The sequence below is a fragment of the Hylobates moloch genome, unplaced genomic scaffold (genome assembly GCF_009828535.3).
Source record: "Hylobates moloch isolate HMO894 unplaced genomic scaffold, HMol_V3 SCAFFOLD_10, whole genome shotgun sequence".
Taxonomy (NCBI): Eukaryota; Metazoa; Chordata; class Mammalia; order Primates; family Hylobatidae; genus Hylobates; species Hylobates moloch.
The window spans coordinates 59,046,082-59,058,612 of record NW_026652285.1 but is presented as its reverse complement, the minus strand read 5'-3'; the positions used below and the strand labels follow the sequence as shown (position 1 = coordinate 59,058,612).

The window sequence follows — 12,531 nt, the reverse complement described above, 5'->3', positions numbered from 1 at the left end:
ATCGTTTGAACCCAGGAGGTAGAAGTTGCAGTGAGCCGAGATCGCGCCATTGCACTCCAGTCTGGGCAAAAAGAGCGAAACTCCGTCTCAAAAAAAAAAAAAAAAACACTTACACAATTATCATGGAACACTACTTTTACCTGGGGAAAAAAAAAAAAACTATCAACAGACTATGGTTACTCAGACTTGAGAATGTGGCATTTTTTAAAAAAATAAATTAGTCTGTCACTTCAAGAAAAACTGACAATGTTTGTTGTCAATAATAAAATTTGAGCTTCCAAGCAAAATCTAAAATTTTGGAAAATATGTATCTGCCACTGTAATCCTAACAATTTCCCAATACTTAGAAGAGCTTTCTATATTGGTAGTGACAACAAATTTGCTTATTAATATTGTATAATGAAACGTGTTAACATTTGGAAGATCTAGCCAGGTGCAGTGGCTCACGCCTGTAATCCCAGCATTTTGGAAGGCGGCCAAGGCAGGCAGATCACTTGAGGTCAGGAGTTCCAGACCAGCCTGGCCAACACGGCGAAACCCCATCTCTATTAAAAATACAAAAATTAGCCAGGCATGGTGGTGCACACCTGTAATCCCAGCTACTCTATTCAGGAGGCTGAGGCAGGAGAATCTCTTGAACCCAGAGGCAGAGGTGGCAGTGAGCAGAGATCACGCCACTGGACTCCAGACTGGGTGACAGAGCAAGACTACGCCTCAAAAAAAGAAAATTTTTTTTGGAAGATATGCATAACTTATTGAATATTCAATATTTGGAAAACAATATTTTCCAAATGGCAGTGCATGTTACAAAATTGGGCATGGATTAAAGAGTCATTCAAAGTTCAAGAAAGAGCAATGAATTTTAATGTAACAGAGCATAAAGAGTCCATTGATAGGGTTTCAGATTCCAGACTGCAACTAACCTTTAAGAAACTACCACCTGTCAATCTTCTGGAGTATCAAAGAGGAATATCCAAAATTATCTGAAGATTCCCCCATTTTTCAACTACATATTTGGTGAGGCCAGATTTACGTCAGATACTTCAACCAAAACAACATGTGGCAACAGACTGAATTATAGAAGCAAATATGAGAATTCAGTTGCCCTCTGTTATGCCAGACATTGAAGTGATTTGCAAAAATGTCAAACTCTACTTTTGTATATTACTTTGTTTTGGAAAATACAATTATTTCTCATTTAAAAAATGTTATTTATGTTAACATGAAATGGGTTATCATTGCTTTTTTTCTTTTTGAGATGTAGTCTCACTCTGTCGCCCCAGCTGGAGTGCAGTGGTGTTATCTCAATTCACTGCAACCTCCGCCTCCCGGGTTTAAGCAATTTTCCTTCATCAGCCTCCCGAGTAGCTGGAACTATAGGTGCACACTGTCACGCCCGGCTAATATTTTTGTATTTCAATAGAGGCGGGGTTTCACCATGTTGGCCAGACTGGTCTTGAACTCCTGACCTCCAGTAATCCACCCACCTCGGCCTCCCAAAGTGCTAGGATTACAGGCGGGAGCCACCGTGCCAGGCCCATCATCATTTTAAAATGGATATTTTTTAAATGTCTCAGTTGTAAATTACAATAAACATATATATATACATATATATATGTAATGCATCCATAGACTATATATATATATATATATATATATATATATATATATATATGTAATGCATCCATAGACTATAATTTTAAAAAGTATAATGGGGTCCTAAGACCGAAAAGTTTGGAAACTGCTGTAATAATCTATCAGGTATTTAGGGTAAACCTGGGTACCAAATAGCTTCATCAAACTTAAAAACACCCCACAGATCCAGAAGCAAGTCAAACACTCTTGGCCTTGGTTTCCTCATCTGTAAAATGAAAGGTTAGACTAGATGACTCGTAAGATTCCTTAGAACTTCAGTAATCAGGGGCGCAGTGGCTCACACCTGTAATCCCAGCACTTTGGGAGGCCAAGGCAGGCGGATCACCTGAAGTCAGGAGTTCGAGAACAGCCTGGCCAACATGGTAAAACCCCGTCTCTGCTAAAAATACAAAATTAGCCAGATGCGGTGGCACATGCTTGTAATCCCAACTACTTGGGAGGCTGAGACATGAGAGTTGCTTGGACCCGGGAGGCGGAGGTTACAGTGAGCTGAGATTGCGCCACTGCACAGCCTGAGCAAAAAGAGCAAAACTCCACATCTAAAAAAAAGAACTTCAGTAATCATATCTCTCACTAGTAAACTTTATAGACAGTAAACTTCAGAATTTACTCATGAAGCAGAGTACAAGCCCCACCCTGCATGATCAATGACTGAACACAGAATCGTGATCTTAGATAGCCCTATAGAACTGAGTAAATTGGGCCTTATCCAACCAGGCAGCATTTCTCAAAAAATTTAACGAGAAAGATAATGTTTCAAATTATCATTAGCCATCAGAGCAATGACATCATCACACATCATGTAGCCTCTGAAAAATTCCACCATATACTAATAAGAGAGTAACAGTCAAAAAGGCAAGTACCTTCTTAGTATTACCACCAAACTGTTTCAACTCTGCATATCCTGCAAAACAGTCTTGGGGATCCCAGCAATTCTAGACGAAACCAAACCACTGAACTAAGGGTAACATGATACTGTTGTTTTTTTTTTTTAAGTTACTTCTACTTTTAAGTTAAAGCCTTAAGTAGGCTCAACAGCATACAGCTTACACCACTCACAGCAAAGGGAAAAATCTGATGTGAGGAAAAGTGGACTCAAGCCACAGTTGTAATGATTCAAAATTAAAAATATCACAGGAGAAAAGAAAAGTGCAATGAAAGATCTGGAAGATGAAGTTGAGGAAAAAGACATAAAAAATAGGAAAGAAAGGGGCCAGGCGCAGTGGCTCACACCTGTAATCCCAGCACTTTGGGAGGCTGAGGTGGGTGGATCACAAGGTCAGGAGTTCGAGACCAGCCTAGCCAACACAGTGAAACCTGGTCTCTACTAAAAATACAAAACTTAGCCGGGTGTGGTGGCAGGGACCTGTAGTCCCAGCTACTCGGGAGGCCAAGGCAGGAGAATCGCTTGAACCTGGGAGGTGGAGGTTGCGGTGAGCCGAGATTGCGCCATTGCACTCCAGCATGGGCAACAAGAGTGAAACTCTGTCTCAAAAATAAAGAAAAGAAAAAAGAAAAATAGGGAAGAAAGGATAAGAAAAAAAATCCAGAGGACAAGTTTAGGAGATTCAACATCCAAATAACACACATTTCATAAGGAGAGTATAGGAAAAATAGGATAATTCAAGGATGCTTCCTAGAACTGAAGCATCAAAGTGAAAAGGCTCCAGACCACACTGAAAGTTCTGGACAAGGAGGACAAACAGAAAATCCTAAAAAGTTATGTATGGAAGGTATCAAGGTCAGGCATGGTGGCTACCACCTGTAATCCCAGCACTTTGGGTGGCTGAGGTCGGTGGATCACCTGAGGTCACGAGTTCGAGACCTGGCTGGCCAACAGGGTGAAACCCTGTCTCTACTAAAAATACAAAGATTAGCTGAGCATGTGGTGGGCGCCAGTAATCCCTGCTACCTGGGAGGCTGAGGCAGGAGAATCACCTGAACCCAGGAGATGGAGGTTGCAGTGAACCGAGATCTTGCCATTGCACTGCAGCCTGGGCAGCAAGAGCGAAACTCCATCTCAAAAAAAGAAAAAAAAAAAGAATAAAGGTATCGACATACAACTCTCACATGTATCAGAATGTCATCAGATTTCTTAATAGCAAAAGATCAATGGACAATGTCTTCAAAATTCTCAAAGGCACCCAGACATAATATCAGTCAAGTGGGAGGACAGAATAAAGACATTTTCAGATATTAAGAGCCTCAAAACATTTTATCTCCCATGCACTTTACTCAAGAAGATAATAATGATGTCCAATCACAACAAGAGAGAAAAGACACCCCAGGCTGATGAGGAAAGGAAGATCTCAAAATGAAGTTACATACTAGGTACAAAAGGCAATAAGCCTAGACCGCAGTTAAGAGGATCAAGAAGAAAGTTCTATAAGGAGATGAAACCAACAGGATCTCCAATGAGTCTGAATGTCTTAAGGAGATTTAGACAACTGGTAAAGAGTCTGAAGTAGAATTAATGATAAGTACACCAATTTTTGGGTAAAAATGTTTTGTGTAAAACAGCAGTATGCAGGAAAGAAAAAGTAGTAATGGTTTTACTCCTTGGCTCAGCTATGAATAATATTTGCATATCCACAGTGTAGCTAACTATAGGGGGTTAAGTCCATAGATACAGCCTAAACTGGGGATGAAGGGAATCAAAAAGTAGTATAAAAGCAAGCTGCCCAAAACCAGCAAAATAAATATCAAAATAACCAGCAAAATAAATATCAAAATAACCAGCTAAAAGGAGGAACGCAGTGTCTTCTAGAGACTCCTTTTTTATTAACTAAAGCTCCTAAGATGAAGCAAGATACACTACACGTGATTAAGGGAAAAGTCTGATAAGATGTATTCAACACTGCAGAAGAGCTCTCAAAGTACATCAAAGGTCCCATTCACACTGCTTGCTCTATGTCAATGCTAGTTCTTAAGGGTGTTAAGTCCAGTATCCATGTGTTCCTTTCCTGAAGAATTCAGGGTTTGAGAGGTTAAGTGATAGCTGAACCTTCTTGAAAGTAATCTAAATGCAGTGAACTAAGCAGCATTATTGATATTTTGAGGAAGATAATTATTTGTTTGTGGGGGCTGCCCTGTGTGTTGAATTGAATGAGCAGTATACCTGGCATGTACTTGTTAGATGCCAGTAGCACCACCTCATAGACACTGTGACACTCAAAAATGTCTCAAGACATTAATGTCCCCTGAGGTGAAAAATCACCCCCAGTTGAGAACCACTAATCTAAAGTGATCCATAAATGCCAGCGCTGGCCATCTCACCCATGCCCCACCTCTTGATAACATTCTGGATGGCACAGAACAAGGAAAACAATTTTACATGTTGCCTAGATCTTTTGCCAGGACAATTTCTATCCATTTATCCTTTTCCTCTTACAATCAAGTGCTAACAAACAGTAAATTCCTAGAATCCACACGGATGGGGGTGTGGGGGGGCAAAAAAGGTGTCACTGAAAGTTTCACAAAGAATTTGTATTTTTTCCATAATTTTTAAAAGCTATGTAATCAGTTCAATGATAGTCTTTAAAAAAAAAAATCACAGAATATTCCAGATCACCTAGATAATAACATTATAATCAAGTATCAACATAATTTCACTGTCCATGCTTGTGGTTCATAATTATGCTGGTTACAGGCAATCCCCCAAAATGACAGCATTTAATGTACTGCAGTGGTTCTCAAACTTCTGTAGTCCCAGATCCAAATATTCTCCAGTCTGAAGAAACATGGCCTTAGAATATTCATTCATTCTTAAAACAAATATATATATTGAGCACCTACAAATGTTCTGGGTGAGAGAAGATAGAAAAGAAAGGAAGAGCAACAAGAAGCTTAAGAATCCCAAGTTTTACAAGAGGGAAGAGAAAGTGTAAAAGGAATTTTCCTAAAGTACTAAGTAAGAACCGAAGAAGATGAATGGACATGGAAGGCCTAGACCAATGGTGCTAGTAATAAAGACTGACTACGGAGGAATGAACAAAGCCAGGCATGTCCAATCTTTTGGCTTCCCTTGGCCACAATGAAAGAATAATTGTCTTATGCCACACATAAAATACGCTAACGATAGGTGATGAGCTTTTTAAAAAAAAAAAAAATCGCAAGAAAAATCTCATAACGTTTTAAGAAAGTTTATGAATTTGTGTTGGGCCACATTCAAAGCCATCCTGGGCCACATGCAGCCCTTGGGCAGTGGGTTGGACGAGCTTAAACTAGGCCATCAAAAAGAAAAGAAAATGGAATGAAAGATTGGGCCCATATCCTCCTAGACTAAAACATAAAAAGAATGGAAGTCAGCATGGCAGATTTTGGATTACTCCTGGGCTCCAGATGCCACTGGTGCCATCATCCTAGGAGAGAATGTTGCTATCCATAGTGTGGATAAAGCCTAGAAGCTGAGGCGAGAGGATCCCTTAAGGCCAGGAGTTTGAGACCAGCCTACGTAACATAATGTCTCTACAAAAAAAAAAACAAAATAAAACAGGCATAGCACATGCCTGTAGTCTCAGCTACTCAGGAGGCTGAGATGAGAGGACTGCTTGAACCCAGCCTATAGCCAAGGTTATAGTAAGGAATGATCATGGCATTGTATGTACTTCAGCCTGGGTGACACAGCAAAACCCTAACTCTAAAACGAAAAAAAAAATTTTAACTTATAAATTTTTTTTTTAAAAAGAAAGCCTAGAAGTGTTACTTAAAATAATCACATATTTCCTATCAGGCAAAACAACAGTAATGGCTACATTATAAATAATTTAGAAAAGAAAAAAATAAGAGCCTCAAGATTAATTATAAGGAATGTGTGCCACCTGCCTAGTAGGAAATAAAATAAACCATAAAAGTTAAAAGTTTGTATTTGATTCAGGACTTTAAAGAGCCACTAAAAATAAGTACAAACGTGCATGAAAAACAACTTCGCCATCAGTATGCAGACTATTTTGTGGTACTAAAAAAATCACCAGAGTCAGGTCAGGCACGGTGGCTCATGCCTGTCATTCCAGCACTTTGGGAGGCCAAGGCGGGTGGATCAAGAGGTCAGGAGATCAAGACCATCCTGACTAACATGGTGAAACCCCGTCTCTACTAAAAATAGAAAAAAATTAGCCAGGCATGGTGGCGGGTGCCTGTAGTCCCAGCTACTCGGGAGGCTGAGGCAGGAGAATGGCGTGAACCCGGGAGGCAGAGCTTGCAGTAAGCCGAGATAGCGCCACTGCACTCCAGCCTGGGTGACAGCAAGATTCCGTCTCAAAAAAAAAAAAAAATCACCAGAGTCTAGCCAAATGCCACCAGAGTCTAGCCATTGTCACCAAAGGGGAGAGATTACTCCAAGTTAAAAGAAAGAGGGTAACCATATCTGTTTTAAATTTAGTTTTTAGAAAGTCACTAGAACAGAAGCCTAAACCATAATCAAGACTACGAATCTGATTATTCCAAGAAGGGAAAATAAATACTATGGGCTCAAGAACTGCCAACAGTCTTTAGTCCTAAATCTACATATGAAGATTAATTCTATATTAATTTTTTTTAGTTCCAAGAAGGATACCTCACATTTGTGCCACTCGACACAGTGCAAGAGCTAATTATGGAAGAGTTAATAGGATGGTATGTTGGCCACAAAATGGCATACCACCCCCTCTCTATCCACAGTGAAGCATGGATTAAACTTTATCCCCCACTCAAGGTTCCTTCACAAAGAAATAAGGCTAATTTATGATATAACTCAAAGGCAAGCCAAAACATCTCTCCCACCAGTATTCTAAACTGCTTTCTTGGGTTCAATTTTTCTTACAATCAAAAACAAGCAGAGAATGTATATGTGAAAGCAAGCTGCAAGACTAAAATTAAGAGGACCTCTATAGTCGTATTTCATTGAGACTAAATTCTGCAGACCTATGGTTTTCAAACTGTGGTATGCAACCACCCTGGGTGAACATCATGTCCCAGAGGATTCAAAGACACAGGATAAAAATTTGTACAGCTGCCTAATATCAAATTAATGTGATGTTGTGGGAAGCAAAAGACCTTTAACACAAATGAAACATGAGTGTTCCCCTCAAACAAACATGCTGTAAAATGCAAACTTTTCCATGAATTTCTAAGACAAAACAGGAAATTATAAAGATATCTTGTACCTATGAATTAAGATACTTTGAACTCCACCCATAAGATCTGGGAAGGGAAGGTTGAGAAGCAGTGTACGTGTTCACTCTCCTCTGCTGTCACCAACGGAAAAGTTTAAGGAACGCATCATCTCTCATGTCTCTTTCACCTCTCCAGCAACATGAACTTATTTGTTCTCATATGTTACCCTTCTAGTACATTCTGTCAAGGCCTAGTCCAAGGCCTTAAAGCCCCAATCTGGGCTCAGTGCAAAACCTTGTCTAAGGTTACAGACTCTTTTCATCCTAATCCATCATAAATTATGCTGGTAGAGAAACTTCTTTATATGCTTTCAACTCTAAATTAAATACCTTGAGTAACAACAGTTACCGTCATTGAATGCTACTATGGATCCAGTACTTTATATCCACTATCTCATTTAATCCCCAAAATTTTCTAAAGTAGAAGCTCTGTTTTCCAGAGTAGAAAACTAAGATTCAGATTAATTAAACTCCAAGGAAACTAAACTAGTAAGTGACAGAGTTAGGATTCCAGCCCATATCTGACTATAAAGCTTACTATATTACTTACTGGGAAGCTACTTGGTCCAAGCCACTGTACTGATCATCAAGGGGAATAAACTTTCAATCTTATGCTCAAATCCATTACTCCTACTGCCTATAAAACAAGCTCAAACTAAGAAAACAAAAACAAACAGAAAACATCAATGGCACTAAAGACCCTCTATAATTCCCAGCATTGAAAATTGTTTTGTGGCCAAGTAAAATTATTTACTGTTCCCCTAACATAAAATCCTCACCGAACTCTGACTCATATAGTTCATCTCAGTCTAGAATAACTCTATCACCTCCCCTTGTAAAAACTATCTCTCCTTATGGCCCAACCCAAGCCATATATCCTTCAAAAACCTTCCCTATTTAATAATGACAGCCCCCTAATAGAGATTATTTAAAATCAGTGCAAGATGACAGGTATAATCCACTTAATAGTCTAAGAGCTCAGCACAAAAACTACACTGTAACTTGACACTTCTTTCTCTCTTCCTTAGATAGACATATATGGGCAGTCACCCAACCCCCAGTCTTCTGTCCTTTCCACTGTCTCAGTGAGGCTATAAAAAGTTATTTCAAAACAAAGGATGGCACATGATTTATCATTTTGCTTATACATAGCTGGCTCCCTTTCAACCTGCAGGTGCCCCAAGTCTTTACTCCTCCCCTTCAGAGCACTATTCAAACACACCCTACCTATCATCAAAAGACCTAAGCTGCTTGAGACAATACAAGCCATCAGGTGTGAATTCCTTCACCAGTCCTCCTCTGTCACTTAGAAATATACTTTTATCTTCATCCTAACTTCAGTCCTTCCTGTCTCAGTGTGTCCCTATGCTTTTCCCCAATTTCTCTACTATCTCCTTGATCTCATCCTCTCTTTAACGTTCAAGCTCTCACTCTAGTTAATTTGTTCCTTTCTCTTATCTTCAGTGTCTCCCTAGACTCTTTCCCTTCAAACAACAAGCATGTTCATTTCTCCAATCATTTACTCCTATTTATTGAATTTACTATGTGCCAGGAACTGTTCTGCATACTAGGATTACAGAAATTATCTCTGCCCCCACGGAGCTTATATTCCAGTGAGTGAGACTGAAAGTAAACAAAAAATAATTGAAAATTATGGCTTCTGAAAAAGATAAGCTGTATGAAGAAAATAAAAAGTGATTCAACTGAGGTGGAATTGCAGAGGAGAGAATGAGTGGTTGTTTTGAGGTCCTCAACAGGGAGGTTAACACTTAAGAAGAATTGTGTAAAAGCAAGGGGCAAAGCAATTTAAAAGAAAGAAAACAAAAAATGCAAACACCTGGGAGAACCACCTTGGTGTGTATCACGAAGAGATAAAAAAGACCTGTGACTGGAATGTAATAAGCCTGGCGGGGGCAGTGGCACATAAATGAAACCTGAGTGGTAGGCAGGGACCAGATTTTACAGACCCCTAGGGAAGGAGTTTGGATTTTATTCTGCCTGCAACAGGAAGCCACTGGACGATCTTAAGCTAAGGAATGATGTGATCTGATCATTCTGAAACCTCAAACATACAAAAATACTATTATCTTTTAGATTAACAAAGTGTTTTCCACAGTTAGAAATTACTGCTCTCTCTAACCTGTTAAAGCAAGAAAAATTCAATTTTAAAAAACTGCTTCAACATCTGTATTTAATGCTGTATCAAATATATACTTGCTTTAAAGTTAAAATTAGAGGATACAGAATAAGTGTGGTTAACAAACTCAACAAACCACACTTACCTGTTGATTTCATCTAATGAGGTAAGTTTAGAAAGCACAATCGTCATTCTACCCCTTCCAGATGTTGAACTTCTAATCCAAAAATCAGACTCACCTCGACAAGCTTCTTCAAAATCTTGGGTAATGTCCACCCAGTTTGTATTGCTTTTTTCCATTTTTTCTGGCATACTGAGCTCCCATCCTGAATCATCATCATCTACAGAAGCTTTCATAACCATTATGCCTGTAAAATTAATACTGATGTAAGAGAGAGGATGTAGCTTTCAGGGCAAGAGTATTTGCAGAAATGGGTGTTTGTTTCAGTATGGGATGAAGTCTTAACTAAACTCTTCAAAGCAGAACTCTTCTGAGTCTAAGGACAGTACTGCAAACAATAACCTTAATACAATCAAATCGCACGTCAATTAACACTCCTGTTGCTTATTGACTATTAGCCCACCACCTACCAGGGCCCATAAACATTTTGCCTTCCTATTGTTTAAGAAGAAAAATCACAAACCATCTCACCACTGGCCCGAAAAGAACAACTCCAGAGCTTCCAACTTTCAATAATAGCCACAAATGACCAAGGCACTATTCAGGGTCCCCTCTCGCAGCCCAGGACCCCATGCGGGAGCTCCCGAAGTCAATCAAGGTAGCCCTTCATCTGGCCAGAGCTCGCTGGGACCTCTCCCGGGCCAGGGCCGGCCCGGACCCAGGCAGAACCTCGCCGGGAGCAATGAGGAGCCGGCACGCACCGCAGGGTCCCGCCGGCCGGGCCTAGGGCCGAGGCACACCTGAGGCGGGCACCCGCTTCCCTTCCGCCCTGCCCGGGTCAGCCTGGCCCAGCCCCGGTCCCACTGGGCGCGTAAGCAAGGACAGAGCTGTCGCCGCGCGGGAGGGCGGGCACGTCCGGCGCCGGGTCGTCGCCTCGGCAACACCGGGCAAGGCCGGGGCCTCGGCCGACGGCGGGCACTGGGGAGTCCGCGGCTCCTACCTGACGCGCAGCGGGAGGGCGGGGGCCGCAGGGTGACCTGGGGTCCCCAGGGTCGGCCACACGCGCGGGGGGCTGCGGCTCTCGGACACACGAGCGAGAGGGTTTCAATGGCTACGCAGGGGCGGTCCCTACCTACTTCTCCCGTGGTCACCCGCGCCGCCACGCACTGTCCGGACCACGGAAATAACGATGCCGTCTCTGCCGCCGCCGCCCCCTCCCCTCTCAGCCCAGCCCGACCAGCAGCGTGTACGCACGCGTATGCCCGGGGCGCGCGACCCCGCCCCCTCTCCCTTACTCCCGGGGACTTCGCGCTCCCCGGCCACACCCCCTCCCGCGCCACCACCCCCGTTTGGCCGATGGCGGCCGCCTTCTCTTTTCGCGAGATTAGAGACGATCGCGAGACCGGAAGTTATCTTTTTTCACCCTCCGTCGGAGTCCTGGGTAGTGGGCGGTTCCCGGAAGGAGGCGGTGCCCGGAGCCTCAGAGCCCGCCCCGTCTGCGCTGCCCTCTGGGAATTTCTTAGAAAGGTGACGCGAAGGCGGAAGGAAACCGTGGAGGTTTGCGTAGACCTTAGTGGTTGCGAGCACGAACGAGCAGCCAAGCTCCAAGAGCAATAACGTGCTACTGCTGCCTGACAACGGATTTATGTTTCCTATACAGCGCCTGGGAGTTTCGTGAGGGAACATAGATTCAAAATATCTGCAAAGTCAAGCCAGACATTTAATTTCAGATTTTTACATGTTTTCGATTTTTTTAATTTATTAATAAAATGATCAGTTTTTAAATGGGGTTACATAAATAGACGGGCGCAGGTAAGAAGCACATCTTTATCACCACCTGTTCTTTAGGATGGCCCAAAATTAAAAGATGGAAAAGATAATACCAAGTGTTGGCAAAGATGCAGAGCAACTGGACCTCTGTTATGTTGGTGGTGGTAATGCCAAACGGTACAACCACTTTCGAAAACTTACAATCTTTCCTTATAATCATATACTTATCATTCGATCCAGTAATGTCCTACGAATTTACTTAGGAACAAAAACATTCATACAAAGGCTTGTACGTTAATGTTCATACTACCTTTGTTTTGCTTTGTTTTTGTTTTTGTTTGAGACAGTGTCGCTCTTGTCGCCCATGCTAGAGTGCAGTGACCTGATCTCGGCTCATTGCAACCTCCACCTTTCAGGTTCAAGCAATTCTCGTGCCTCAGCCTCCCGAGTAGCTGGGATTACAGGCACCTGCCACCACACCAGGCTGTTTTTTGTATTTTTAGTAGAGATGGGGTTTCACCATGTTGGTCAGGCTGGTCTCAGACTCCTGACCTCGTGATCCGCCCACCTCAGCCACCCAAAGTGCTGGGATTACAGGCGTGAGCCACCGTGCCTGGCCCAGCTTTGTTTTTATTTTTTTATTTTTTATTTATTTATTTTTTTTTGAGACGGAGTCTCGCTCTGTCGCCCAGGCT

At 42.0% G+C, this 12,531-nt stretch overlaps 1 protein-coding gene across 6 annotated transcripts in view; it reads right to left on the bottom strand.

The window, feature by feature from the left end:
- NAA35 (N-alpha-acetyltransferase 35, NatC auxiliary subunit) overlaps positions 1-11,327 on the bottom strand; it is a 118,416-nt gene extending 107,089 nt beyond the window's left edge. Inside the window, exons 1-2 of one of the 6 annotated variants that reach the window (XR_004249841.2) lie at positions 11,199-11,322; positions 10,185-10,313 (exon numbers count right to left, since the gene is read on the bottom strand). Coding sequence is in view for 5 of the 6 variants with exons in the window: in XM_032164427.2 (XP_032020318.1) it covers positions 10,185-10,308 (124 nt within the window). In the remaining variant the exon portion in view is untranslated. Of the gene's footprint in view, positions 1-10,184; positions 10,314-10,589; positions 10,887-11,066; positions 11,170-11,198 lie in introns of those variants that run through there. The other 5 variants (XM_032164427.2, XM_032164433.2, XM_032164431.2 and 2 more) reach the window with 5 other exon arrangements.
- Positions 11,328-12,531: the final 1,204 nt, after the last annotated feature.